A 26,131-nucleotide genomic window follows, 5' to 3' on the forward strand; every position below is an offset into this window, starting at 1 on the left:
TAACTCAGGAGTGAGGAGGAGATCCCATCAGGTGCAGGACTGAGCTTCCTGTGGCCGTGCAGTTAGCATTACAGCGTCGCAAAAACACGTCAGGAATGTTGGAATGGCCGGAAGAACCGTTTCATTCTATGCACAGGAGTAAAAGGCAACCTAACGTTCCCTTTGCCTCCTCCTGCCTAAAATAAGAAGTGAGACCTAGAAAAGATTATTGTCAACCCGGAGCGGCGCAGGAAGGCGATCACGCCGACTGCTCCTGCCCAAAAATAGCCACACGGAAAAACATTTCCTGTGACAATCCCATTACTGGGAATCTGGGAGCAGAAAGTGGAGCACGTCCTGCGAGATGAGACGGATGAGGGCGGCGCCGAGGCTTCAGGCCCGCCTCGGGAGGCGTCCGCCATCCATCAGACGGTGCTCAGCAAACATTGAGGACGCGAGGTCACAGCCCATCTCGTCTCATCTCAGGGAACCAATGAGATCGCAGCGATCACGTGACCCGGGTGCGGAGGACACGTCCAACAAATGCAGATCTGAAGGGCTATTCAATGTCCAGTCATCTTTCCTGCTACCGCCTCCCTACCTCACATCCCTCCAGTCAACATGGACACATGTGTTACCATGGCAACGGCTTTCTTCTACACATCCAGAAGGTTCAACACACAGTCCAGGTTCAGAGAGTGAAACAGACCAGATAAGACGGACAGACAGGCAGGCAGGCAGGCAGACAGGCAGGCAGACAGGCTTGTACAAACTCACTAGAAACTGCTTGCGCTTCATTCCAGGCTTGCCAGCTTTAGAGGAGGGACTACTTTTCTCTGCCCTCTTGTCCATCATCAGGTCCATCATCAGGTCCATGTTCGGTCTCGTGCTCTCACCCTGTCAAAATAACGAAACCATCGTTAAGCCTCCTGGAATCCTGTTGTCCTTTCACCAACATTACATTCCAGACCTGGTGCGTTTCAGCTTTTGGCGGTTCCGACCACACATGCAGGGAAGGACTGAGGAGATGGATGTCGACCTGCCATTGACAAATCACCCCGTGACATCATCACGAGGATGCTGAATGGCCCTGCCTCCCCCTTTCTCCCTCCACGAAAGATGCCCCCCACCAGGAACCTGAAGACGACCCTAACGGAGACACTCTGACATTGGACATTACTGAACAGGACCTCCAGCACCAGGTCCACAGCCTCGCTAAACTAGAAGCGGTTAGAGAAAGATGGCGGCTGGGCCGTCGTGGAATGCCTGGATAGATGACGGACAGAGCTGGGAGGGGTGGTGCTGGTGGGGAGGGGAGGGGTTCCGTTCTTCTGTCAGGGCAGCAGAATTAGCATAGATAATAGCATGTTTGAGAGCGGGCTCATTTGGGAGCCGCTCACACGGTAGCATGTTCACGCCTGCAGGAACACGCCGTTCAGCCGCCGCGCTGGGCGGAGACGAGACTCTGCGCCCGTCACGTTTTCTCACAGCAGCGGCGAAGAAGGAGACGCAGCCCGGAGTGAACTCCGTCACATCGTCAATATCTGAGCGCCGCTTCCCCACTGACGGTTATTTAAGGCAATGTCTGTTGCCTGGCAACAACACAACGGGCAGCAATGTGTAATGGGAACATGGAAGAAGAGGACAACCACCCCCCTACACACACACACACGCCATTCCACCAGCAGCCAACGCCCACGTCACCGACAACCATTACAGATGTCACGTGACGCAGCCCGGGTGACGCTGCAGCTTCACACACTGATGATGAGGTCGTCTTCATCTCTTCATCGTGAAATGCAACACACCAATATTCACTACAGGGATTCATTTCACTCGAGCGAGTCTCTGAACGCCGGCGACAGCTCAGTCCACCTCCAGGATGTCCCCTAAATTCACCGGCCCCATGATTGGCTGACCCTCATCATGTGACTCCTGGACCAGGAGAATCTGGATCACATCGGTCCCGTTAATAGTCCGATAGTTATTCTAGACAGACTGCATTTCACTGGTAGAAGTTTTCTCCAGGATCCAGATCAGGAACTTTGGAAGATAAATCTGACTCCTGGATCAGTTTCAGCTCCGCTCTGATCTGGTGTCAGTCTGGATTAAATCTTACAACATTCTAGATCAACAGATCCAGATCAGGCTCTGATGTGTGCTTAATGTACATTATTGATGGACCAGTCCTCAGACCGCATCCTACCTCGAGTACGCGTCATTGATTGGCATCATTGATGATGTCACTCTATTCAAATCAGCCTCATCCCACGTAAAGTAAGGCCACCTGATTGGTTCAAGTTCACTTCCTGTTTTCTCCCGTCCTGCGTTTGTCCATATTTGGTTTAGAAACGCTTTAAATCACAGACACAGATTTATCCAGTCCAGATTAATCTGCTTACAAATCTAAATTCCAAACATTAATTTGACTAAATATGCATCAACTACAACTTGTGATTTAGCCCCTCCCTCCAAACAGACAACGACGTCATCATCTAACCTCTGTCCCGCTGTTCCAAGCGACACCTGAGCTTCAGGTGAGCCTCTGCCGTGACATCACCTACCGTTCTGCTTCCGGGCGAGTCGGTGAAGTCCGTGTTGCTGTTGGTGACGGCGTTGGACGGCATGATCCGTGGGGCTGATGTGGGAAATCAACTCAAAAGAAACTAAAGAAATGAGAGATGGTCCTTCTTGTGTCCTGCAGACAGAGGAGCACAGCGGTGTTATGACAAGTCCTGAAACATTTGGTGCTTCCAGAGGCTGTTTCTGCTTTCCTTTTGTTGGACACGCGTATAGGAGCCTCACAGGCTACTATAGGACACCGTATGGCCGCCTATAGGGCCGGGGCCACTGCACATGCATGATGCATGTACAGTGGCCGACTGAAGTGGCCTCTACTGCGCAGCAGAAATGAATCCAAAGTAATTTAGGGATGCATTTTTCTTTTCTTTTAATTCTACTTCTATCTTAAACATCTGGATTTGCGTAAATGCAGCAGTCGGCGCTCAGCACGCAGGAGAAATGCGTCTAAAAACCGTGTAGGACGGCCTCTGGAGGTGGAATCCAGATCGATGACAGCCGGTTCCGATTGATTTCGGAGGCCTAACGAGCCGCTGCTCCAAACATCAGGACGCTGGATAATCGATCAGTCACTGCATTTCCACCAGGCTACAACCACAGCCCGCATCATGCCATGCCTTTATTTTTAGCCGTGCGTCAAAAATAAACTTTTAGACAACGGGAGGGTCTGCAGGGTGAAACCGGAGACCAAATACGCGCGGGTCCAAATATCGGTTCTGGTTCTGTGCTGCTTAAATCAGGCTGAAATGCACGTCGCAATCTGCAGAAGCAGATTTCCTCCTTTCACCGAGCGCCTTCCGCTCCTTCACGGTCTGGTCGCCGCCGTACCGCGTAAAACGCTGCGCGCCAGCGCGCCGCGTAGAACGCCTTTAAATGCTCCTTACCCGATTTGTCCCGAGTCCCAGGCCTGACCCTTTCCGTCTCTCTTGCTCCCGGAGCCTCCTTCCTCTTCTCTCCCCGTCCTCCGCCTCCCCAGCCGGCCAGGTCTCCTCCAGATGCACCGCTCTCACTGCAGGGGCCTGCAGACGGTCGGAGGCGCACGCAGGGTCCTAAACCCCGCCGACTGCAGGGGGAGGAGATGCAAGACCAGCAATAAAAAACTTTATCATGACCTCCTGACCCGACAGCTTCATCTGCACCAACACCGAAACACCGAAACGATGCAGAAACATCCAGAAGAGTGATCTGAGAAGTGTTCCCGCGCAAATCGTTAAAAAAGAGATCAATTTTCCATAAGAAAAATGACAAATCTTCTTTAATGGAAGGTAGAAACAAGCCGGGTACAGTTAGAGACTGCTGATCACACCACCAATCACATTACTGCTCTGCCCTGATTGGTCAATTTATGCTCAGCTATTCTTGACAGTTGTGACCCTCAGCTGGAGGCTTGACCTGCTGCGACACAAATCGTAATAAAAAATGTATTTAGTACAAGTAAACAAGTACTTCTAAGAAAGACTTGTGATAAACTCACCTGTCAATCTTCTTTATCGACCCAAATCAAGTATTCCTTTTTAAATATTTGAATAAACCGATGTTTTGCTGGTACCTGATGGATCACAGCATGCAGGTACAAAGTAAAACAGGTGTTATTAATGATCTGATGTCAAGAACAGGAACCCGAGGAGACGTCCCGTTTTTATTTGCTGCGTTTATGGGCCCCTGGTGGCTGAGGGGCCCGAAGCAGCCTCGGGCCATTCGTGTATTTTGCAGTACTGCGTTTTACTGTCCTCAGAAAGTTTCCAGATGTTTTTGAGATGCTGGTCAATTTTCTTGAGAAAGAGAATCTGGAGGATCTGGATTTTGACCCTGGACCAGAGTGGATGTGGAGCAGGAAGATGATCTTCTGGTTTGATTTTCCAGAGGGGCCCGATGTTGACTCCTCCCACTCCAACCAGTTTCTCCCACACTCCCACCAGGCGGAGATCAGCGCCCAGATGGACGGCAGATTGAGGAGGGGAAATATGTGCCGGTTCATTGATCTGGAGTGATCTCAGAGTCCGTGAGACTGAGCGGTTCACGCAAGGACAGCAGCCTGCGGCGGCGGCGTGCCACACAACCTACAGTGGCGTGATGCCCTGGACGCCCACGTAGGAGGAGGATGAAGAAGAGACTCAACCTCAACCCACCTAGGTAGGAGGCAAAGGCTGACGGCGTCGTTTGTGTTTACAGATCAATAATAGATCGATGCAGTTTCTGAAGCAAGAACCACGTTAAGATTAAGAGGAGAGTTCACCAATCATTTTAGGTGAACTGTTCCTTTAACATTACACTGAGGGGAAATGAACGTTAAAAACAAATGCACCGATAAAATCCATATTTTAAATATTTTTTTAATATATCTCACATTTCAGTTATTTACAAAAGACAGTGGCGTCGTGACATTAAAAACTAGGACTTGTAAAATCAACATGAGAAACAAATACAGAACACACACAGATAAATAACAACAAGGGGGAGGCTATACAAATGAAGGTGGATGTTTCACCCCGGGTTTGGTCTGACAGGTTTACAGTATTGCCTCCACGTTGGCTAGATGGCAGCGAGCGTCCGCCAGCAGGTCTGGAATGTATTTCCCGTCTTTACCCACTATTACGCTTGAACTGCTCTGTGAATAAACAACAACAACAGACTAATGCAGAGATATTTTACCTGTATGACGCACAATGTCCGCAAGCAGTTTGGCACAAATGGAAAAGGCTGAGCGTCAGTTCCCCCCGCTCCGCCTCAAGAACACAAATCCTGAAAACACATTTTACCATCAACCCCCCCACCCAGATATTCATCACACTGGCAAAAAAAAACGCTGAACCAGAAGATACAAATGTAAAAGAGGTCCAGTTCGGACCCGGTGTTAGCATCCAATCACAAGCGCCCAAGCTGCGTTCACACGTCTGACTGAGTAAACAAAGTATTTACCTTATTTAGCGACTTTTTGTGTACAAAACTAACAACACCATCACTATAAACCAGTGCTTCTCAATTATTTCGTGTAAATCTAGAATTTACACGAAAGAACGGATCAGCTGATCTCAGGACAGACGTCAGCACCAGGTGTGAAAATAAATGCCACGGCTACCAGCTGGTCAGGTGAGTTCAGTTTCCATGGAGACAAGAGGTTGTTTAGTTTTTTAGTCTTAACCTGGCAGCCCTCTTAGTTGCATCTAGTAGTAATAGTAGCATTTCAATCTGGGTGTGTTTACAGGCACACAGTACTCCAATACCAGTGGTCTTCTTATTGGACTAAAAGACGATTCCAGGATTCACATAAACAATATTATCATGAAAACAGCAGGAATGCTTTCCATCTCCATGGTGATAACAGTAATCAATATTTTCAGCCATTCAATAACTCATCTATGATTACAAGTTCAGTTTCATGTTCTATTTCACCATAAGATGGATGCGATTATAAATATGACTGCTAATTTATGGATTAGAGCCCATAATTATGAGAAAACATTCTTGTATGGATGATAAAATCATCACAATAAGAAAAGTCTCGTAACTATGTGACGAATCTTGTCAGAAAAGATCTTGTAATTTGAAGTGATACAGGCTCTTGTAGTAATGAGAAAATATCTCATCATGAGAAACGGTTTTGAAAAGAAATAATGATAAAACATTTCAAAATGACGAGAAAATTGGTTGTTGTTTTTTAGACTCTCATGTATAAGAAAGGATCTCATAACTGAGATTATGAGACCAAAAATTGTCCAAATTATGGAAAAAAATATATATATATTTCAATTACATTTTGTCAACATTAAAGGATATTTGCCAGTCGGGGGGGCGGGGACTTCCTGGATGGTGAGAAGTCTGGTTTCACATACTATGAGTCTGGATGAGCAAGTAAACACACGCCTGATACCTCATGAACCAATGAAGCGCCGGCAGCTCATCTTACTCTGCTTACATCCAACACAAGTGCAACTTCATGCAAAAAACAAATCTACAACAACAAAAACAAACCTAGCACTACTCACACAAAGCAACGACAGGGAACGTTCCCGACGTTCCCGCCGGGACGTTCCCGTGTGTCGTGCGCGCCGTATTTACAGAATGCTCTGCTGCAGTGGGACAGTTGGGGCGAAACACAGCAAGCCTCTCAGCAGCCATGAGGGAACTCGCTGGGTCATTACAGCAGCTTTTGTTCACAGGACGACACACACACTCGATAATTAGACACAACTTGCTACCTGCAAGGTGTGGGGGGGGGGGGGGGGGGGTTCACACAGTGAAATCCTGTTGGGTTACAGCATGCATTACTCTACGTGCTAATGCCGGGGGCCACTGGTGAGCGGACTGGGCAGTGTTTTCATCGTCAGTGCTTCGGTACTCTCACTGTGAACGGACAAACACAAAGGGCACACAGAGTCTGATATTAATCAGCAGAAGAGGAATAAATGGCTGCGGGGCCACGTGTTGCTGCGTTGTCATAGCTCACCATCAGCAGACGTACCTCTGTCTCCACCGTTCCTCATGTTGGTCTCCTCTTCATCGCCGCCATCATCCACTGTAAAAAAAAATATATAGGAAGAAACGTCTCAAAAACGCATCTGAAGCAGGATGTGGGGTTCGTTAACGGTAGCCAGCTGCCTTTTTATTTGGCACTTATATCATTTCGGTAAAATAAGATTCTGATTCGGCTTCAGAAAAATCTGCTGACAGATCTTTTATCTGTGACCCTGAGGGATGGAGGTCATCTCAGCGACGGTGGCACAGGTGGTTGAGCTGGTCGTCCTATGATCGAGAGGTTGGCGGTTCAATTCCTGGTTCCGGCACATGTGTCCGCTGTCGTCGTGTCCTTGGGCAAGACACCTCACCCACATTGCCTGTGTGACTGTTGTGAGAGAGTGAATGTTGGTGGTGGTCAGGAGGGCCGATGGCGCAAATGGCAGCCTCGCTCCTGTCAGTCTGCCCCAGGGTGGCTGTGGCTAGTAGCTTACCACCACCAGGTATGGTGTGAATGAATAATGCACAGCGTGGAGCGTCTTTGGGTGTCCAGAAAAGCGCTATGTAAAATCAAGCATTATTTATTATTTAATAACAACCAGTAGAGGGTAGCAGCATGCCACTGTGGCATCTATGCTACCACGTCCAGAGAAGAAGAAGAATCACTTCCTGTTGCAGATAACTTTATTAATGAGCTCATTGGTGAATGGCGGCATGGACCAGCTGGTTAAAACAAGCTCATCTGAGTGGAGCTCCTTGACCAGCGACGACAACGTGTTTGTGATCGAGTCGGCAGCGACTAAGAGGTCATTCCGGAGGTTTCTAGGCACACCTGGAAGACACAGGTGCGCGCCGGATTAAAACCATGGGCTGCTCCTACAAACACCCGGACGACAAAAAAAACACTGCTTCTCATGGACGCGTTTTATCACGAAAAATCTTTTGCCCCCACCCTGAGCGAACGCCTCGAGCACGTCCCCCCCAACCCCCGCCAGGCAGTCCTGGGGCGTGTGCGTCGGAGTGGACCCCGCCGAGGTGGAGCGTATGGGCATGGGCATGGAGCAGCTCGCACCGTGACTCGGGGAGGAATGGGGGGAGCCTCCGGACTGGGACTGCAACACATCAAACAAAATGACAGAACAGTCAGAAACGACATTCGACACCACAGCGAGGTTAGCTCCGCCTCCTGGTTCTGTTGAGACCGGTCCAGCTATCTATCCTGACCCGTCTCACTGTCGTTAGCGCTGATGAGGGGAGCAGGTACCCGACATGTGGGCTAACAAAAAAAACCTCTCCCCTCAACTTGTCTGACCCCCCCCAAAAAAAGTTCATTAATCGGTCTTGTTGAGCCTTGCAAACTGAATGAAGGACAACTTACAGCCTGTTTCTGCTCCTCATCCTATCAGCCAGCAAATGACAGCAGTGAAAGAGGGCAAGAAGAGTGAGAGCAAGAGAATTAAGGCAGAGAAAAGAGGAAGAAAGGATTTCTGCATGCACGATACGGCACGCGTCTTCTGTTGCACGCCGCCCTGTGATTCACATGATCTCCGCCTGCAGGGAACAGGTGAGGGTCTCACCTTCAGCAGCCTCATGAGGCCCTCCAGCTACACCATCAGCTCCCGTCGGCTCTCCTGCAGCGCCGACATGCGTCTCTCCAGCTCGTCCTTCCTGTGTCTGCAGGATGAGGACACAGTTCAGTGTGTTCTGACGGTCACAAAATAATTTACCAGCGGCATTCCCCACAAACGCAAAGCTAACTCAAAAACGCCTTCCTGAATTAGCAGAGTCTACATTTATATAATCAGCTCAAATGGCTTCACTACTGACACTCGTGAAGAGGACGCTGCTGGAGGCAGACGGTACCTGAGGAGCCGCAGTTCTGTCAGAAGGGTCGGGTTCTGTTGGGCTTTTTCTGGGGTCGGCTGAGAGGCCTGCTTGTGCTCCAAACGCAGCCGCTGGATCTCCTGGAGAATCTCCCTGAATAGAAGAGAATGCTATAGTTTACAAACGTAATACTTTACCCATAAAGGAATAAAACACGGATTTTTGTGTACCTGTTTTTGTTCTCCAGCTCGGCGATCAGCTGTCTCTGCTGCTTATTGGCATCAAAGTTGAAGCTCAGATCTGACGGCGGACAATGTTGCTGAAAAGAATCACGTAATGGCATTTAAAATTAGGTTTCAGCACCACCTCCTGACCACAGCGTGCAGCAACGACAGCCCCCCCCCCCCCCCTTTGGATTCAAACCTTCTTGCTGTAAGGCAACAGCGCTTACCGCTGCGCCACCGTGCTTGCCCTGCCCTGTCAGGTTGTTTCGGAGACTGTTCTATTGTTTAACTGAGAAGCTGCAGAAATTACTTCCATAAGCGTGAAGGTGAAGCGGAAATGACTCGACTGATTCTTTAAATCGGTGCCGCTTCCTCCCGTTTCATCATCTTGAAGCAAACTGCTGTAAAACCAGCAGCCATCCTCCCTTTCCTGAATCGTCCTACGCTGTGCCCGTCTTTCAGTCCAATTGTAAAGTTGCCTTCGACCCCCACAGCCTAAGAATAACTCGTCTACTCATTCAACGTGAAATGCGGGCTGACTGAAGCCCACCCCGGGGGGGGGGGGGGGGGGGGGGCGTCCTGCCAGACACTCACTGTGGAGTTGCTCGCTTCGGCTGCCAGGCGGGCGGCGTAGCGAGCGATCAGGCGATGCTCTTCATCTAGCCGGCTGGGACTCTCCAAGACACTGTCCAAAGCCAGAGACAGAGACACTCATCAGACATTGGACACAACTGTAAATAAAAAAAAAAAGTAACGTTTGGATAGGATGAATGACAGTAATGGAGGTAATGGAGGTGTGAGCGCTGATGGACGGTCTGAGATCAGTGAGATCATTACAATGAGGTGAATTCTGGATACGCCCACACCTGTCTTGGCCATTTCAGCGCAGGCGGATAATGCCAAATGAAGCATCAGACTTTCGTGAGTGAGGCGACAGACGACGGGACACATGCTGGAACAGCGCTGGACGCCATCAGACCGGAGAGCGGGCGATGATTAAGACTATTAAGCCCAATCTGGCTCCGAAGCTGTTGCATCAACATCCACGATGCGCCAAGCTCAAAATAAACACTCAACGTTTCTGGAAACTCTTTCACGAAGCAGATCAACAAGCCGTCGGTGAAGACACAAAACGCATGGCTCGCCTATTCCAAGCAGCTTGGAAAGGTTTGCTCGTTTAAAGATTCAGTTCAGAACTCCTTCAAGTCAACTCCATCGCTGCCCCAGCCAATAGAAAGCGATCCATCCGAGCGCTCCGGCTCCATCGCCATCCATTTGTCATTCCTTTAAGTAGGAGCGCTTTACACATTCTTTACAACAGCGGAACAAATTCTACTCTAAAAATACTCTCATGGAGGCAATGCAAGAACACAAGAGTGGAAAAAAGACACGCGGCTCGTCTGAGCGCCAACTCAACCCTGAGGTGATCAGAATGATGTGTGCGACCTGGAGTAACCTGTACAGAGGTCTGCATCATCAGAAAGGGGGGGGGGGGGCTTACCTTTTAGTGGGAGTGGGTGCCCCGGAGGACATGAGCATTGTGTCGTTCATGCTGTCAGCCGCTGGCTTCGGCTGACTAAAAGACAAGATTACAGGCTTTAATTCTGCAGAGGCCCGCGGCGCCGCCAGCAGGGAATACGCCGTAGATTACGACTAAACAGGCGACAACTGGCCGACATGTCCGGGATGTCTTTTCAGGGTTATTTAATTCAAGAGCAGCAACAGCAGCAAAAGAAACCCAATTAAACTGGAAGTGTGCGAGGAGCCAGTAAGGTGACATTGTGGGAGGGTAAACAAAGCGGGGGGGGGGGGTCCATCGGGCAGCCGAACCCACCACGGACCCCTGACTCATTATCGCATCCGAACATCTAACCACTCAGGACGCCGCACAGCCACCAGATCCGCTGGTGCAGCCTAAACCTTGATTGTGTTTTATTTAAAGTGCTAATTATTACATAAAAGGCAGATTCGGTCAAAATGGGACTATTTCTGTCCAGACTGAGGAGAAACGTGTTGTCAGAACATCGCTTCCTTTCCCTCTGGGAGTTATTCTGCTGCAGGAAACACAACAGACTTCTCTTCAAAATGCATTAAAATCCTCTGCAGAGTTATTTGTTCTTTTTAAAGACACGCTCGCATTTTGAAATCCCCCCCTCCCAGGAATGAGCCAACAGAAAGGAAAGCAAACAGCACAAATTCACAACTCCTTGTGTTTCAAAGCGTCACCAGACCGATCGTGTGGCTCCTCCCTCCGAATCCGGATCACACCGGTGTCGTTGGGTATTTCTGTGTTTTGCTTAATTGTTATATTGAAATATTCGAAAAACAAACAAACAAACTTTAATCATCAGGGGATATCATTTATGACTGATATTAGTTTTTGCATCTGTGTGGATCCAACAGATTCAAACATGCAACCATTACAAATCCGCTCATGGTTCCAGGACTGAAGTTCAGCACAAAGAACTGTCACACAAAGTCGACAGAAAGCCCCAAAAAGATACACGTTTTAGGAACTCGTATCTTTTTGCAAAATACAAAACATCAGCTGGAGCCAAAAGGCACAACGTTAAATCAGAAACAAACTACAGGAAGCATCAGTACCCTGATTGGCTGACCCTCATCATGTGACCCCTGGACCACGACAACCTGCTCTTGGAATCTGGAACACGCCGACAGCCCGATTCTAGAAAAACTCGATTTGACCGATGAAGGTTTTCTTCAGGATCCAAATCAGGAACTAAAGAAGACAAATGTGTCTCCTGGTTCGGGTTTATGACCTGCTAATAGACTGGTTCACTGCTGGTGAAGACAGGAAAAGTCTATATCCGCCTCCACTGTCTGCACGGAAAGAAATATTGATCTCTCCTTAATTGATCACTGAAAGACAATAATCAGCTTCAAGGTCTCCGGAGAGAAGCGGCGTTAACTCACCGCTGTCAGGAAGAGCGAGAACACATCCGACCGCTGCTCCTTCCAGTCCTGCCGTCGACTGAGCAGGCGAGCATCTCAATGTACTACACTGCTGCTGTCTCCACGGAAACGGTCACGTGACTCAATGACGACTTTGCTCTCTCTCGCTCTCTCTCTCTCTCTCTCGAAACCAACTCTTCCTCTGGTATAATAAAATAAAAACTAAAGCCTGGAGCTGCCGGCGTGATCTGGATAACTGGTTCGTGTTTAGCATCTGACGGGGAGATTAAAACTGCTCCATACATTCACCGCATTTCTGACAACCCAAACCCGAAACAATCAACAGTCAGAAAGTTACAACTCCGGGACTGTTTGTCAGTCTGCAGGCAGGATGGAGCAAAGATTCACAGGTGTTGAGACAGAACTATAAAAACACAAATCCCCCAAGAGCCTCCCTGACAGCTTCATTCACGGCTCGCCATGCAGCTTTCCAGGTGCCAGAAGCGGCGCACGCCGTCTGAAGATCAGACGCCGGATCAGGCAACCGGGAGACTCCCGCCTGTCCGGCTCGAGACACTCTAGCCTGAATCTGCCATCACTGCTCACCGACCGGAACCTCGCCAGGTGGCGCCGACGGACGCCTCAGGGCTCGCAGCAAATAAAGAAACCTCTTCACTGACAGGAATCAGCACAACTCTGTTATCTAGCATGAATGAAACGGCCCTCCGGACCAATGCGGGTGAAGGGTCTCGCCCGAGGACACGACGACAACGTGCGTCCCATCGCCGGGTGAGGGCGAGCGTCACGCAGTAAATCAGTTTCCACATTCGCGCATACCACGGGCCTGACAGCAGGGCGGCGTTCTGTCCGTTAATGAGGTGACAAACGAAACGCAACACGGACACCAACATGCTACAGCTCAGCGGTCTTACACAGTGTGGGCGGGCTCCTGGGGTCGCTCCGCCTGCTCCGGGAACACAGGATGGGGCGGCTCTCCGATGGGCACGCACCCCAGAGATTTACTGATGGCGTGGCTCAGCTTTTTGGCTGGAGACTTCTGTGAGGAAGGACACAGAGGTAGGCGGTCGGTGTTTGCTCCTTTTTACCGAACTGTGTTCATCTCCCCTTGCTGGTGACTTACCCAGGACGAGTGCTCCTTCATCTGGTGCTGGTTGCTATGGGGACCGTTGGCATGGCCGCGCCAGAAGCAGCTCTGGCACAGCTGATATCCGTGGCACTGCTGGCACCGGTACCGGAAGCCCATCATGCTCTCGCTCCGGCAATAAGAACATTCCACCGGATGGAAGACTGGAGAGAGAGACGACATCATCGGAGTGCGTCTTCAATCGCCAGCCACGCCCCCTTGAACTATCCTCCAACACTAAATCACTCGTTTGACTTTAATACTGATAATGAAAGAGGTAGAATATTTCACTTTCTTTCGACTATTTGTGATACAACCGGCTCAGCGAGGTCGAAGTCAAACCTGGAAGATTTTAGGACAATAAAAAAAAAACCCTCAGATCAATCTGTGAGCCTAAATCCACACAGATGAAGACTATGAATGTTGTACGACTGTATTTCAGCTGATTAGATGATGACAAATGCTTAAAAATAAAAGTTAAGGTGCCGTTTTCAACATTAGCGAGTCGGTGCATCAGAGGGAGCCAGACGAGGCATTGTGGCGGGGGGTCGGCCATCAACATGTCCAAAAACGTGTTCAGCACGATCTTCTTCTGGACACAAGCAGACGTGCATTAATGTGAACGCCAGAGACCCGGCAGGAGACAAAGATCGAGCAGCCTCTCCATACCTGCTGGGGGAAGCACGTCCGGACCGAGTGCTCCGTGTAGCCGAAGGACGGGCCCTCGAACACGGCGGTGGGGAGCTTCAGCACCTCCCGCAGGAACTGGTCAAACTTCACGAACATCATGACTCCGCTGGAGTCGGAGATCTGGGAGAAGATGTCTGGGAGATGAGAGAGGTCATTCATCAACAGGCTTATCCGTAACCCCACATGTCCACACAGCGCCCCCGTGTGGTGGGAAAGAGAGAGACAGAAACATAACGCTATTATTACAGGAGCATGGCAGGAGCGTTGAACACTATATATATACTCCTTTAGTAATGGCTCCTTTGGTATCCTCACAGATTAAATCTACTTTGAAGCTTCTTCACGTCTTTGATGCCTTCAGAAATGAACTCACAGCGTAGTTTGTCCACGATCTCCCCGCTGCACATCGTTGCCAGCATGGCTTTCATGGAGAAGACGGTCAGCTTCCCGTGGCTTTCACTGCACGAGGAGAGAAACGAGCAGAACCGGTCAGATTCAGCTTCCTTCCTCTGATCGCAGGTATCCCAGCGATGCAGCGGCGCTAGAGGCAACAGATAAGAGGAACTCTAAGTGAGCGGGGGGGGGGGGGGGGGGGGGGGGTTAAATGAGCGGAACACACGAGTTCCAAAAACGGCGATCGATCATAAAAGCTCCAAGCTGCAGGATGCTGCGTGTCCATCGTAGCTAACAAAAGACACACAGACCGATTTAGCGTCCTCCTCCATGCCAACCCCCCCCGCCTTGCCTGTCGTAGGTCGCCACCATGAAGTTGAGCAGCAGCCCAATGGACTGCTCCACGTTGATCTGGTGGGTGGTGGGCAGCCGCTTGTTGAGCTGGTAGTAGATGGAAGACAGGATGGTCTCCAGCCGTGACACGTTGATCTCAGCGCTGTGGTCCAGCGCGTTGAGGCCGTTGTCACGGAAGGCTTCGATCATGTTCCAGACGTCCACCAGGTGAACTGCGGGGGGAGTGGAAAGAGATCAATCGGGCCGGAATCGATCCAGAGCAACGGGTCTACACAACAAGGGGGCAGACAGAAGAGGAAAGTCTCACGGTTGCATCTCTTCTGCACAAACCGGAGCTTGCAGGCGGTTCTGTACGTGGACAGTCGGATCACGTCAAAGTTCTGAGCTCCTGAAAGAAAAGGCATTAAAATAATCGGTTGAAATAATACACAACGCAGAAGTAAACCACACCGGTTACAGAGGCAGGGAGGAATGCCAACCTTGTCCAGCCCCCGACGGCTCCTGAAAACCATCATGGCGGACGTCGCTACCAAGACGGGTGGGAGGCCGATCGCACAGACTTGACGTTAGATTTAACTGAACTGATGGTGCTACGCAAGAATTCAGCCACACATCATTTATTAATACAATTAGCAGCATCTCTGTGGAAGTGGTGACATCACTGAGGCTCCTGCCCTTCCTTCCCAGCAGACCTGTGCCTGCCAGTTGTCACGAGGAAGGCTTCCCAGAGGTCAGGTCGTCTCAGTGCGGGTAAGTCGGGCGTCAGCGGTTTAAAGGAAGAGTTCCTGGTCTACAAGGCCCACCAGCGCACCGACACCAGTCGTGTTGCTAAAGCCTTGTGTGGCGTATTCCCAGTAGTGATGCTACAAGTAGCATTTATGCTATTTTAACTGGACCTTTCCATAGAGAGACGGTTCTGGATGCTATCTTTCTTCTTTTGTTGCAGGGCAGCTGAAACGCACCAAGTGTGAAATAGATGTGGAAACGCCAGACTCCATCTTGGTTAATACCAACCTGCGGGCGATTATCAACAAGCACACCTTCTCCGTCCTGCCGCCGGACTGCCAGCAGAGGCTGCTCAGACTGCTGCCTGAGGTCGACCAGCAGGTAGCATCAAACGCACCGGTCATATGCAACCCTAAACCTCACCTGGGAGCAAGTTGAGTTAATGCTAGCGATAGCTTAGCTTGGAGAAGGCTGTTATTGTCAGCATGGCTGCTAAGAGGCTGTGGGTGATGACGTCACGGCGTTGTGTCTCTTCCTCAGGCCTGTATGGACGGCCTCCTGAAGGTCACCAGCTCCGCCTTGAACAACGAGTTCTTCACATCAGCAGCTCAGTCCTGGAAGGAGAGGCTGGCCGAGGGTCGGTTCCACCGCTCCCCACCGCCGTTAACCGCGATCCGAGCGGACTCGCAGTTCAAATGATGTCACCTTTCACCTTACAGGGGAATTCACTCCTGAGCTGCAGCTGCGCATGAGACAGGAAATCGAGAAGGAGAAGAAGGTGGAGCTCTGGAAGGAGGCCTTCTATGAGAACTATTACGGGGAAAGGTAGGTTTGGATTACGCATCAGATTATGAAATGAAGCATAGAGAAGCTCGCCTGTAGTGTTCTGTAGATAAACCAAGAAAGACCATGTGGAGATTATGAAGTAATCTCAGTTTTACCTTTACGGTTCATTTACGGATTGATTTCTTTGTGTCTCCTCTCTCTGTTTAGTTCTGGCCTCAGCTTGGAGGAATCCAAAGAGCTGTCGAAAGCTCATCAGAATGAGGAATCTATCCGACCCCAGTCCCCAAATCATCCATCGGGACCCGTCGCCGGAACGCTGGAGGATCCAAAGGACTCCAGGGAGAACAGTCGTGCTGCTGCTGCTGCCAAACCAACGCAGGCACCTTTGAAGGAACCGACCGGCGCCACAGAACCCATGAAGACGCGCCGCTCGCACTACGCCGAGGGCCGCAAGGTGACCGTGTTAGCATCACTGGTGCCAACGCCTGCAGCGACATCACCAGAGGTCAGCAGAGAGACTGAGCAGGCCGAAGTGGGACCGCCGCCTGAGAAGGAGCACAAAGAGGACGGGAAGGAGGAGAGAGCAGAATTCCAGGCGGCGGAGGAGGAGAAGGAGGAGAGTCACCCGCCGACAGTCAGCTCAGAGTTAAAGGAGGATCCGCCGCCGGCTGCGGTCGAAGTAGCCCAGAGGGAAGAGGTCAAGTCTGAGCTCAGCAGCCAATCGGAGCCAGCCAAGAGGAAAGCCGCTAACGAGACGGCGGGTGGACGGACACCGGAGAAAAGGCCTTGGGTGTCCTCAGCGTCTTCAGCCACGTCCGTGTCTCCTGCAGCATCCTCAACATCCAGCCCTCTGACTCCGCCATCGGCAAAGCAGAAAGTCCCGCCCCTCAAGGTGAGATTATCACGACAATTCAGCTTCAACTTCTCACCTGATTGGTTTGAATTTATTGTAATAAATCGCTGGTTTTTATTTTATTTTGCAGATTCCCCGTGTCCAGAATTCTTCCAGTTCCTCTGTCTCCGAGCCAAGTGCCACCAAAGACCCCCCTCAGCAGTCCGGGTCGCACCGGCGCTCGCACTTTGGCCGACATCAAGGCCAAAGCCCAGCTCGCCCGAGCTCAGCGAGTAGCTGCCGCCGCAATATCATCGGCATGTGCCAGGCCCGGGACGAGGTGGCGGTCGGCAGACGCCGCCATTGTCCAGCCCGCCTCGGACACCGACCACAGTACCGGCTGCTGATAGCAGTTGGACCGGCACGACCCGTTCTGGTCAGCTAAACACTCGCATGATTTATTCAAGCATTGACCAAAAACACCAAGGTCAGTCTGCTGGCGCGTTGGACGCAGGACTCCACGGCGTCCCGAAGACTTTAGGTGCATCAGCGCAGACTGTGGAGGGACAAGACATCCCACCGTTTATAGCAATCATTTCCAAGGTAAAATACCAAAGTCACCTTAAATCAAATGATCCCAACTTGTTTTTAAATGTTTTAATCAAAGTAATATATTTTAATTCATATATTTTAATATAAAGAGAAATCTATTTGCTAATTGTTTTTGGAAATCAACAGGGTTTTTACTAGATAATATATATAATATATTGGCTGTCTGTTTCTTTTCCTGTGATCCGGACAGACGACCTTTTTTACGGCTCACGTTTCCCAGCTCGGAACATTCTGTCGGTCCAGACGTGTCTGATTTTAGCTGTTTACATTTGGATTAATTAAATCACCGTTTTTAGTCCACGTTGAATGTTTGTGAAACAGAGTTTCCTTAAATTTAACATCAGTTCACTGAAAATCCCCAGTAAATATTTATTTCTTGGGTTGTGACGTCACATGCTTGTGGGGGGGTGGGGGGCTGGACCGCACAGCAATCAGCCCCTAAAGGCAGCTGAGGCCTTTAGTAATGAGGACTGAAGGTTGGGCGCCGCCCATCGCTGAGGTCACCTGTCTGCTACGAGGATCTGTTCATCAGCAGGTGTAGCGTTAGCGTCTGTCTTTCGTCTCCATCTAAACTCCCTGTGGCTGTCATTTAGCACCCAGCACTTATAAACAAAATGTTATTTTATCATAGACTTATGAATAAATAATGAGAACAGCATTTTGTGTGTTCACTGTTGCGCCAAGAATTATTTTATTTCGACATCCTGTATAGTTTATACCAGACGGGAAAAATGTCTTCCGGTTCTGATCCAGAATGAGGTCAGGAACAAATATTACATTTTCACATTAAAACGCATTTATGGATTAAAAAAGAACAATCTAGAACCTTTTGGTGCTGATCCAGAGCACCACGTGGACGGTGTAGATCCAGTTCGGAGGGGAACGAGCTGTTTGGAGGGAGGTCTGGCAGCTCAGCCGTGCGCGTTTAAGCGGCGTGCGTGCGTGCGTGCGCACAAATATATGTATATATCTGTGTCTTCTGGTTTTTGAAAAAACTTGACACAATACCACATAAGAAGTGCTGTCAGTTCCACGTGAGCTCAAGACTGCCCTCTATCTCTGTAGGGTGAGATTGAACGTGTCGTCACGGAGGGAAAATTGGCCCTAATTTGGCTTCCTGCGGAAATAAAACAAATGCTTTGATGTTTGGGTTTCCAAAAACCCAAACATCAAAGCATTTGTTTGAAGCTTTGATGTTTGGGTTTCCACTCATTGGAAACCCAAACATCAAAACATTTTTAACATCAAAGGAATAATGATGAGAAATCCTATATATATCATCATCTGTGACAGCTCAGCATCCAGTCTACAATGGCGACTCAATCAACTTACTCAGATTCATTTATGAAGGGTTTTATGGAAGTGTTGGATAAATACCAGCTTCAGTCAGACACCCACCAAGACAGACAGTTAAGGGGCTATGTGGCGAAACACATACCGCCAAAAGTCACTCAAAAGAAAGCTATCGAGGGAATACTGACCCCAGAGGAAGTAAAGCGCTGTGATGCTGCAACGATGAAGAAGCTAGCACAGTATCCAGATGCTAGAGCGACTAATGACAGGCTTTTAGCTCGGCATGTTTCCTCGGAGAATGACAGACAGCATGAAATAAAAGCATTACGGAAGTTAGAAGAGATACTTGAATCCATGAGAGAATACTGAGCAGCCAACTCATCACCACTCACCACCTTCATGTAGACTGATAGTCTACATGATAGTCATCCCACATCTTTGGATGGAATGAGTGTCCCCACTGATACTTGTCGAGTCTCATTCATTATCGGTGCCCTGACATGCCCCCCCCCTCCATGCTCATCCTCATTCACCCTGAGCTACTCTCCTGCAGCTTGGGTGGGATAAGCTATTAGAAACAACAGGAAATGACATGGTGGGGTGGATGGGGAGGAGTAATGCCCTTCACCCCCCCCCCCACACTCCTCCCTCCTCCTCCTTCTCCACGTTCCTCCCCCCACATCTTTGGATGGAATGAGTGTCCCCACTGATACTTGTCGAGTCTCATTCATTATCGGTGCCCTGACATGCCCCCCCCCTCCATGCTCATCCTCATTCACCCTGAGCTACGCTCCTGCAGCATTGAACCCCCCCCCCGGAGTGTTTGGGGGGGGGGGAAATTGGTTCAATTCCCGGAGTGTTTGGGGGGGGGGGGGGGGGGGGATTGAACCCCCCCCCCCTTACCTCCGGAAAGGTCAAGGAGGAGGAGGGGGTCAGTCATAAATTATTTTTTGACTGGAATCGATTTGACTTATTGCAGGAAATGTGAGCCACTTCACAATAAAATCAGAATTACTATATTGTATTTATGTCTCCCTTCACATTTTGAAAACTCAGTTTGTGTAAATCCCTTGTTGTATTTACTGATGCTTGCAAACCACACTGCAGATCCTTTTCCACCTCAGGGACAGTCTCCAACAATGACTGCAGGGGGGCATCTCCTGATGTCATTGCATCGATATGTCCAGTTGACTTTGCACCTGTTTAATTGTTTAAAAGGTTCCCCATTAGCTGCCACCAAAGTGACGAGCTAGCACCAGCACAGACTTTACTACGCTTTCATGTCAATATGTGGACGTGCAGTAAAAGAAAACTGAGGGAGCGAACACAATTTAAAGAGACTTTTAAATAACTATCCAGCTTCCATCCACCCTAATGATGATGTCATCACCCTAAATGTCAACATTCCTATGATACACACAAAATGACCCCAAACCTACACAAAACGGGCATTTCACCCAGTAACTCGCGGTGCTCATTTTGCCACGTCTAATGAAACGATCGTCTTCCGAGAGCCAATCAGAAAGGGACGCTGGAAATGCCAGCGGGAGCACAGCGGCTATAAGAACCAGATATGTGTGTCTGGGCTTCTTCCCAGTTGTAAACGTCCCCCCTTTTGGGGGCCTCACAGTGTGTGTGCAGCTCCACCAGGCCCGGCGAGTCAAAGGGGGGGGGGGGGGGGACTAGAAGGAGGAGGTGGGAGGAGACACAATGTGGTCTTTATCATTTGCACACGCCTGCCCATCAGGAATACCACAACTCCTATCTGCCGTCACGCTTGCATGGCAGAGCAGAGATTTAAGGCACGTCAAACAAATACGTATGAATAAGAGCAAACGTAAGTCACTGTGCCGAGAGGACAGCGTGAAAGCCGCTCGTCTCCGGGGCTGTAGAGACATGTTGGAGGCCCGAGGCTCGAGGGACGACAGTGAGAGGCGGGGCAACAGAGGAGACGCTGGTCTCTGTGGGGAGTTCAGGCAATCCTTCGCCATCTAATTTGGGCAGCATCCACGGCACGGATCCTATTACAACCCGGGGAAGGGGGGCGGCGAGGAGGAACCCCCCCCCCCCCCCGAATTGTTATTTAAATAAGACACAGACTCTGTGTTTAATGAGCCTCCGTTACAGAGGACATGAAGGACGACCTGAAGCTCATTTGCCCGACCAATCAGGTCACTGAGCTGCCGCCATCTGTGCCAGACTCCGTTCTCTAATTGGCTCTGCAGGCATCTAAATCAGTGACATCATGAATCAAAACCCGACTGCCCTTTTAATTCAACTCGACCCGGATCCAAGATCAGGCCCAGGCCGCATCACAATGGCCGCCCTCTGGCCTGTCACAAAAAAAGGTTAAAGGGACTGCAGGGCCTCGGTGGAAGGATCCGATGCCCCCCTTCTCGCCTTCATTTGCACATTTAATTTAATTTTGTTTTCTACTACGACAAATGAAGCTTGGTCCGTCTAAGACGGTTCAGACACCCGAGCAGGACGCGTAAACCAAACCGCCAAAAAAGTAACGCCTTTCATTTCAAACTATTTCAATTGCAAAATGGATTTTATTTTTTTTTTGTTGCAGACGACTTCCCGTTTTTTTGTCTTGCATTTGCCCATCTGCATCCCTGAAGTCTTTGGCACGACGACTCGTACTGACTCGCTGTAATGAAAAACGACCTTAAGTCACAACAGGTGGTGACGCCTTGGCAGACGGCCAAATACCAGAATCTGTCCCGGATCAGAGGTGAAACCTTAAAGAAGAAGTCCAGTTGATTCAGCCTCGGCTGCAGCTTCACGCCACCACAGGAAGGACGATGCAAATCCAAACTCGGGTGCACGACCCAAAGAGATCCCCCAAAACAAATGGTACCGTCAAGAGATATCAAATGAGCCATCAAATACACTTGGCCGTGAAGACAAGTTCAGAGCCGTCTCCGACCCTGGCAGCTCGAGACGATGCCTGACTCTCGCCCTGATACCCCCTACGGTGGCTGGACAGCGCTGCGGTACTCACCTCCGACTTCCACTTGGCCAGCCACTCCTCTCTGGTCCGCTTGCTAATGTAATAAGGGTCACCAGCCTGGAAGGTTATTCTGGGCACGGGCCTCTGACGAAGGCTGATCTCCCAACCAACTCCCCCTCGCAGCCTGCCTCGATCTCCCTGTTTAAGGTGTTGAAACAAAAGAGTTAGCTACTGCTCTTCTCTCACGTGGAAGCATCCAGATTTGATGTTACCTAATCTGTCAAGTGGGAACTCTGCGGGTTCTAAATCTTTTTTTTTTTTTTAAGATGACGATTCATGCTGCCGTGTGATCAATTCCCTGGCAACACCTTCAAGGTCAAACAGATACGAGGCGCTCCCAAGTGTATTTGATATTTCAGATCCATCCGCCATGAGGTACCATTTCCTCCAGAGGCACAGAGAAGGGCACCAAGAGGCCCCAACGAGAGCCCACGCCCAAACTACACCATTCATGATGCCATTTTCACTCCATGCTAATATAAGCTAAACCAAGCTAACTGCTTGCTGACTCGGGTTTATCCAAAGACATGTCAATATCCTCGTCAAGAAATATATTATTTTCAAATCATTATTTTCTAGCTGCAGTTCAAGCAATCCGCAAAAAAAAAACATCAATATAACCTCGTCCAACAACTGAGCAGCTGAGGAGGAAAGAGAAGAGACACTGGATGGGGATGACGGTTGAAGAATTGAATCCGCTTTACTCGCGGTTTGTAGCAGGAGACGTGCGTCAGATCGAAAGATGCCACACGCTGAAAAGCTGAAAACAAAGAACAAACACAGCAGGACTCTTACCTCGGACTTGACTGAAACGGCTCCGTCCTCCTCCTTGTGCTCCACATCTGGACAAGAGACAAGGGACAAAAACGGACGTCCCGAATCATTCATAGGCAGGGGATGAGAAGTGATGAGATTTATACAATTCCTTTTTTTTTATTATAATAATAATAATAAAATAAATATTCTTCTGTAGAAATTAAAATACAACAAACTATTCTGTGGCAATTACAGAAGAATGTCTGAAAATTCAAATACTCCTTTTTAAAAGGAGCTGAGCACTGAAAAATCAAACTGCATCAGCAAGTAATTAATTAATTATTAATTAATCAGTAATTGCTGATGAAGAACTAACTATTCTTTTGCAAAAAAGAAGAAGCATCTGCTTCGTCAACAGGCCACATGATCTATTAGTTCAGAGGTCACCCTCTGCAGCATGAGCTAACTGATCAGACATTTATTTGGGTGAACTTTGCACTTCTTCCAGGACAGAAATCCACGCTTTCTTTCAGCTACTACTCAATGCTAGTAGTTTCATTGAAGGACAAATATTTTCCTCGGGAAGGAACCCCCCCCCACACACACACACACACGGTGGGAGGGCCAAAACAAAAGCCACAGGGTAAAAAAAAATAGATATGAAACCACAGTCTAATAAAAGGGCTTGGAACACGGTAAAATCTAAAGCGTGATTTAAGATGTGGCAGCCCACGGCGGGAGCGCGTTATTCATTCTTCATTGTTTTGCTGCGTTCAGCCGAGCCGCGAGGGGTGAGCCAGGGTGCGTATGGACCCCACCCAAACTGAAACACCAGGACAGCAGTCAGTCAGGATTTAGGATCCAGCAGCAGAAATAGAAGCATAAACACATCATTCAAGCAGCTGCGGCCTAAATTAGCCCGGCGGCCCCACCGAGTCCAAACGCTATCGTAACACTTGAACCCTGAGAAGCCAAGGACGACTTTAGGCGGTGTGTTTTCTACGCTGCCCGCTCCGGCCTGTCGGTGAAGTACCCTACAGGCCTGTCCCGACAACAGTGAGCTCTCTAAGCAGCCTCTTCATTACAGTTCCATGTGTAGCCCCCCCTCTTTCAGTGCTGGTCTGGTCTGGCTGAGGCGGCACAGCAAGCCAAGGTCGTTGGGTTTGTGAGAGGAGCTGGTTAACATTGCCCACACAAAGAACACCTCGCCGGGTTTGGAGCTTGTTCCAGGTCTCATATCCCGCTCGATCCGGAGCCCAAAATCCTTCCTGTGACCTCTGGGTGGATAATAGACGCCCTGTTTAGTCGACTATCGATCCTTTCTGTGAGTGAATTCGTGTGGTACCGGGTTTAAAATCTCTCTGCACGTCTATTTAGGGTGCCTGAAGATGCCACGGAGCAACCAAAGTGATTTAACACACACCACTGAGCAATCGGGCATGTTTTTTCTGAATTGCGGCTTTGCTCGCCCCTGACCCCCGCCCAGTGTGCCAACGCTTACATAAGCAGTAAACATACCTGCACCCATGGGCACGTTGTGGTCAGGTGCAGAAAATTATTGCCCCACTGACCCAAAATAAACTCCTGGCGTGAACTCCGTGGTCTCGTGTTTTTCTTGCTTTTTAAAAGTCAATAAAATGCACAGACACAAAATGTTGTCATTGCGCTATATCATCGGCGCGTGCTAGCGACGCACAAATCATCTCACATTTCTTTTTAGCGCAGCAAGCCAACAAGCTAGGGAAGTGAGACACGATATGTTGCATGTTATATCTCTTAAAGGTCCCATATTATGAAAAACTCACTTTTGCCGTGTTTCTACACTATTATGGCGGGTTTGGGTCCTTAACCCAAAAACAGCGAAATAGGCCATCCGGTCAATCCTGCGCAGTTTGTGTGGTTCTGTAATCAAGTACAGAAATGCTTCTGGAAGAAATCTGACATCACAGTCCAAAAACGTGCACAAGATGTGCGTGCACATAATGAATTCAGTTTTCGTTATCAGAGGCTTTTCTGACAGAGCTGTTTGAGACAGAAAAGAGTTCTGCTCTGGAGTGAAGAACGATCCCAGATCAGGTGAACAGTGAAGTGCAGACTCGGTTTATAACGAGCTCTGGGCCCCCAAATGGGGGGGCGCCCACAACAGAGACCCACCGGCTCCCAACTAGAGGCAGGTTGCCAAGAGAGCAGTGGCTCTTCCCTGCACTTTACTGACTGGACTATTTATCAAGGTCATAGCCGAAGTCTTTGATGCCAAGAGTGGAGACACGTGACTAAGGAGTGGGGGTGGGGGGCAAAGTGATTTAGCTAATCTCCATCGTGCACTGAAAACTAGCTGTCAGCACCTCCTCCCTAATTTGCCCTCTTACGTTATCTGCTCCAGGCTGCTGCAGATTCACTTCTCCATGTACATTTTAATTAAACGTACTATAGTACGACTGTGAGGCAGCAGCGCCTCACAGCAGGAAGGTCACAGGTTCAAATCAAACTTTGGGCCTTTCTGTGTGGGTTCCTCCCAAAAACATGCAACTTAGGCGAATTGGTCACGCTAAATTGTCTGAAAGTGGCCGAAGCCAATAGAAGCTCACATTTCGTTGGGCGCTCCAGCTTCCGCCTCCCTCGTTTCTTGCGCGGCGGCGTCGAGCTGTCGTCTTTGTCCTTGTCTGAGTCTTGGTCTTCCTGGCTGGGCAGAAATCCATTCTCCTGAGACGGGCTCCGGCTCTGAGAGCCGTCTCTGGGGATCCCATTCTCCACGTCCCTCTTCTCCTGTTTGGGGAAGCAGGCGTCGGACGTCCTGTCTCTGTGCCCGCCGACATCTCCGTTGTGGGCCGGTGCCATGGACGGCCTGCCCGCCCCGGAGGAGGCCACGCCGGGTCTCAGAGAGCTGCAGCTCTCGACCTGCAGTCAAGGAGAAGAACTGTTAGCATCCTAGCAGCTTTTAGAAAAGCTCCTGTGGGAGGAGGACAACAGATGATGCATCACTGGACGGCTAACACACAAAACCCGTCAGAGAAACCATCCAACCATTCATTTCGTCTTTCTTTTCTGCCGTCTGGATCGACAGGACAGAATTAAAAATAAATCCAGCCTGGAGCTCGTTCAAAGCTGATGTCTTTGCATTTAAATGTTTGCAGCAAGCAACGATAAAATGGCTGCTGTTATCAGAGCGAGAGGCTAAACGAGCCATTTGGAGAGAAAAAAAAGTGAATTACAGGCATTAGATAAGATTAAATCCATCCCTTAATCCCCTCAGATTGTTCCCCTCTCAGCTCTATTAAAGCAGCTGCAAACCTCCAGTGAATGTCACGTAGAGGCATTAACTCAGGAGTGAGGAGGAGATCCCATCAGGTGCAGGACTGAGCTTCCTGTGGCCGTGCAGTTAGCATTACAGCGTCGCAAAAACACGTCAGGAATGTTGGAATGGCCGGAAGAACCGTTTCATTCTATGCACAGGAGTAAAAGGCAACCTAACGTTCCCTTTGCCTCCTCCTGCCTAAAATAAGAAGTGAGACCTAGAAAAGATTATTGTCAACCCGGAGCGGCGCAGGAAGGCG

The 26,131-nt window shown here is 49.5% G+C and overlaps 1 protein-coding gene and 1 pseudogene across 1 annotated transcript; one reads left to right on the forward strand and one right to left on the reverse strand.

Annotated features, from left to right (window-relative positions):
• Window positions 1-6,821: 6,821 nt before the first annotated feature.
• LOC137915994 (dystrobrevin beta-like) lies at window positions 6,822-25,469 on the reverse strand (annotated as a pseudogene).
• On the forward strand, window positions 14,744-17,599 carry LOC137915998 (putative Polycomb group protein ASXL2). Its single transcript, XM_068759117.1, is given in 9 exon segments — window positions 14,744-14,763; window positions 14,994-15,094; window positions 15,247-15,306; window positions 15,503-15,663; window positions 15,823-15,919; window positions 16,002-16,107; window positions 16,276-16,961; window positions 17,054-17,208; window positions 17,210-17,599. Coding segments are annotated over 9 exon segments (1,776 nt in total).
• Window positions 25,470-26,131: the final 662 nt, after the last annotated feature.

Source organism: Brachionichthys hirsutus, unplaced genomic scaffold (genome assembly GCF_040956055.1).
Source record: "Brachionichthys hirsutus isolate HB-005 unplaced genomic scaffold, CSIRO-AGI_Bhir_v1 contig_596, whole genome shotgun sequence".
NCBI classification, from domain to species: domain Eukaryota; kingdom Metazoa; phylum Chordata; class Actinopteri; order Lophiiformes; family Brachionichthyidae; genus Brachionichthys; species Brachionichthys hirsutus.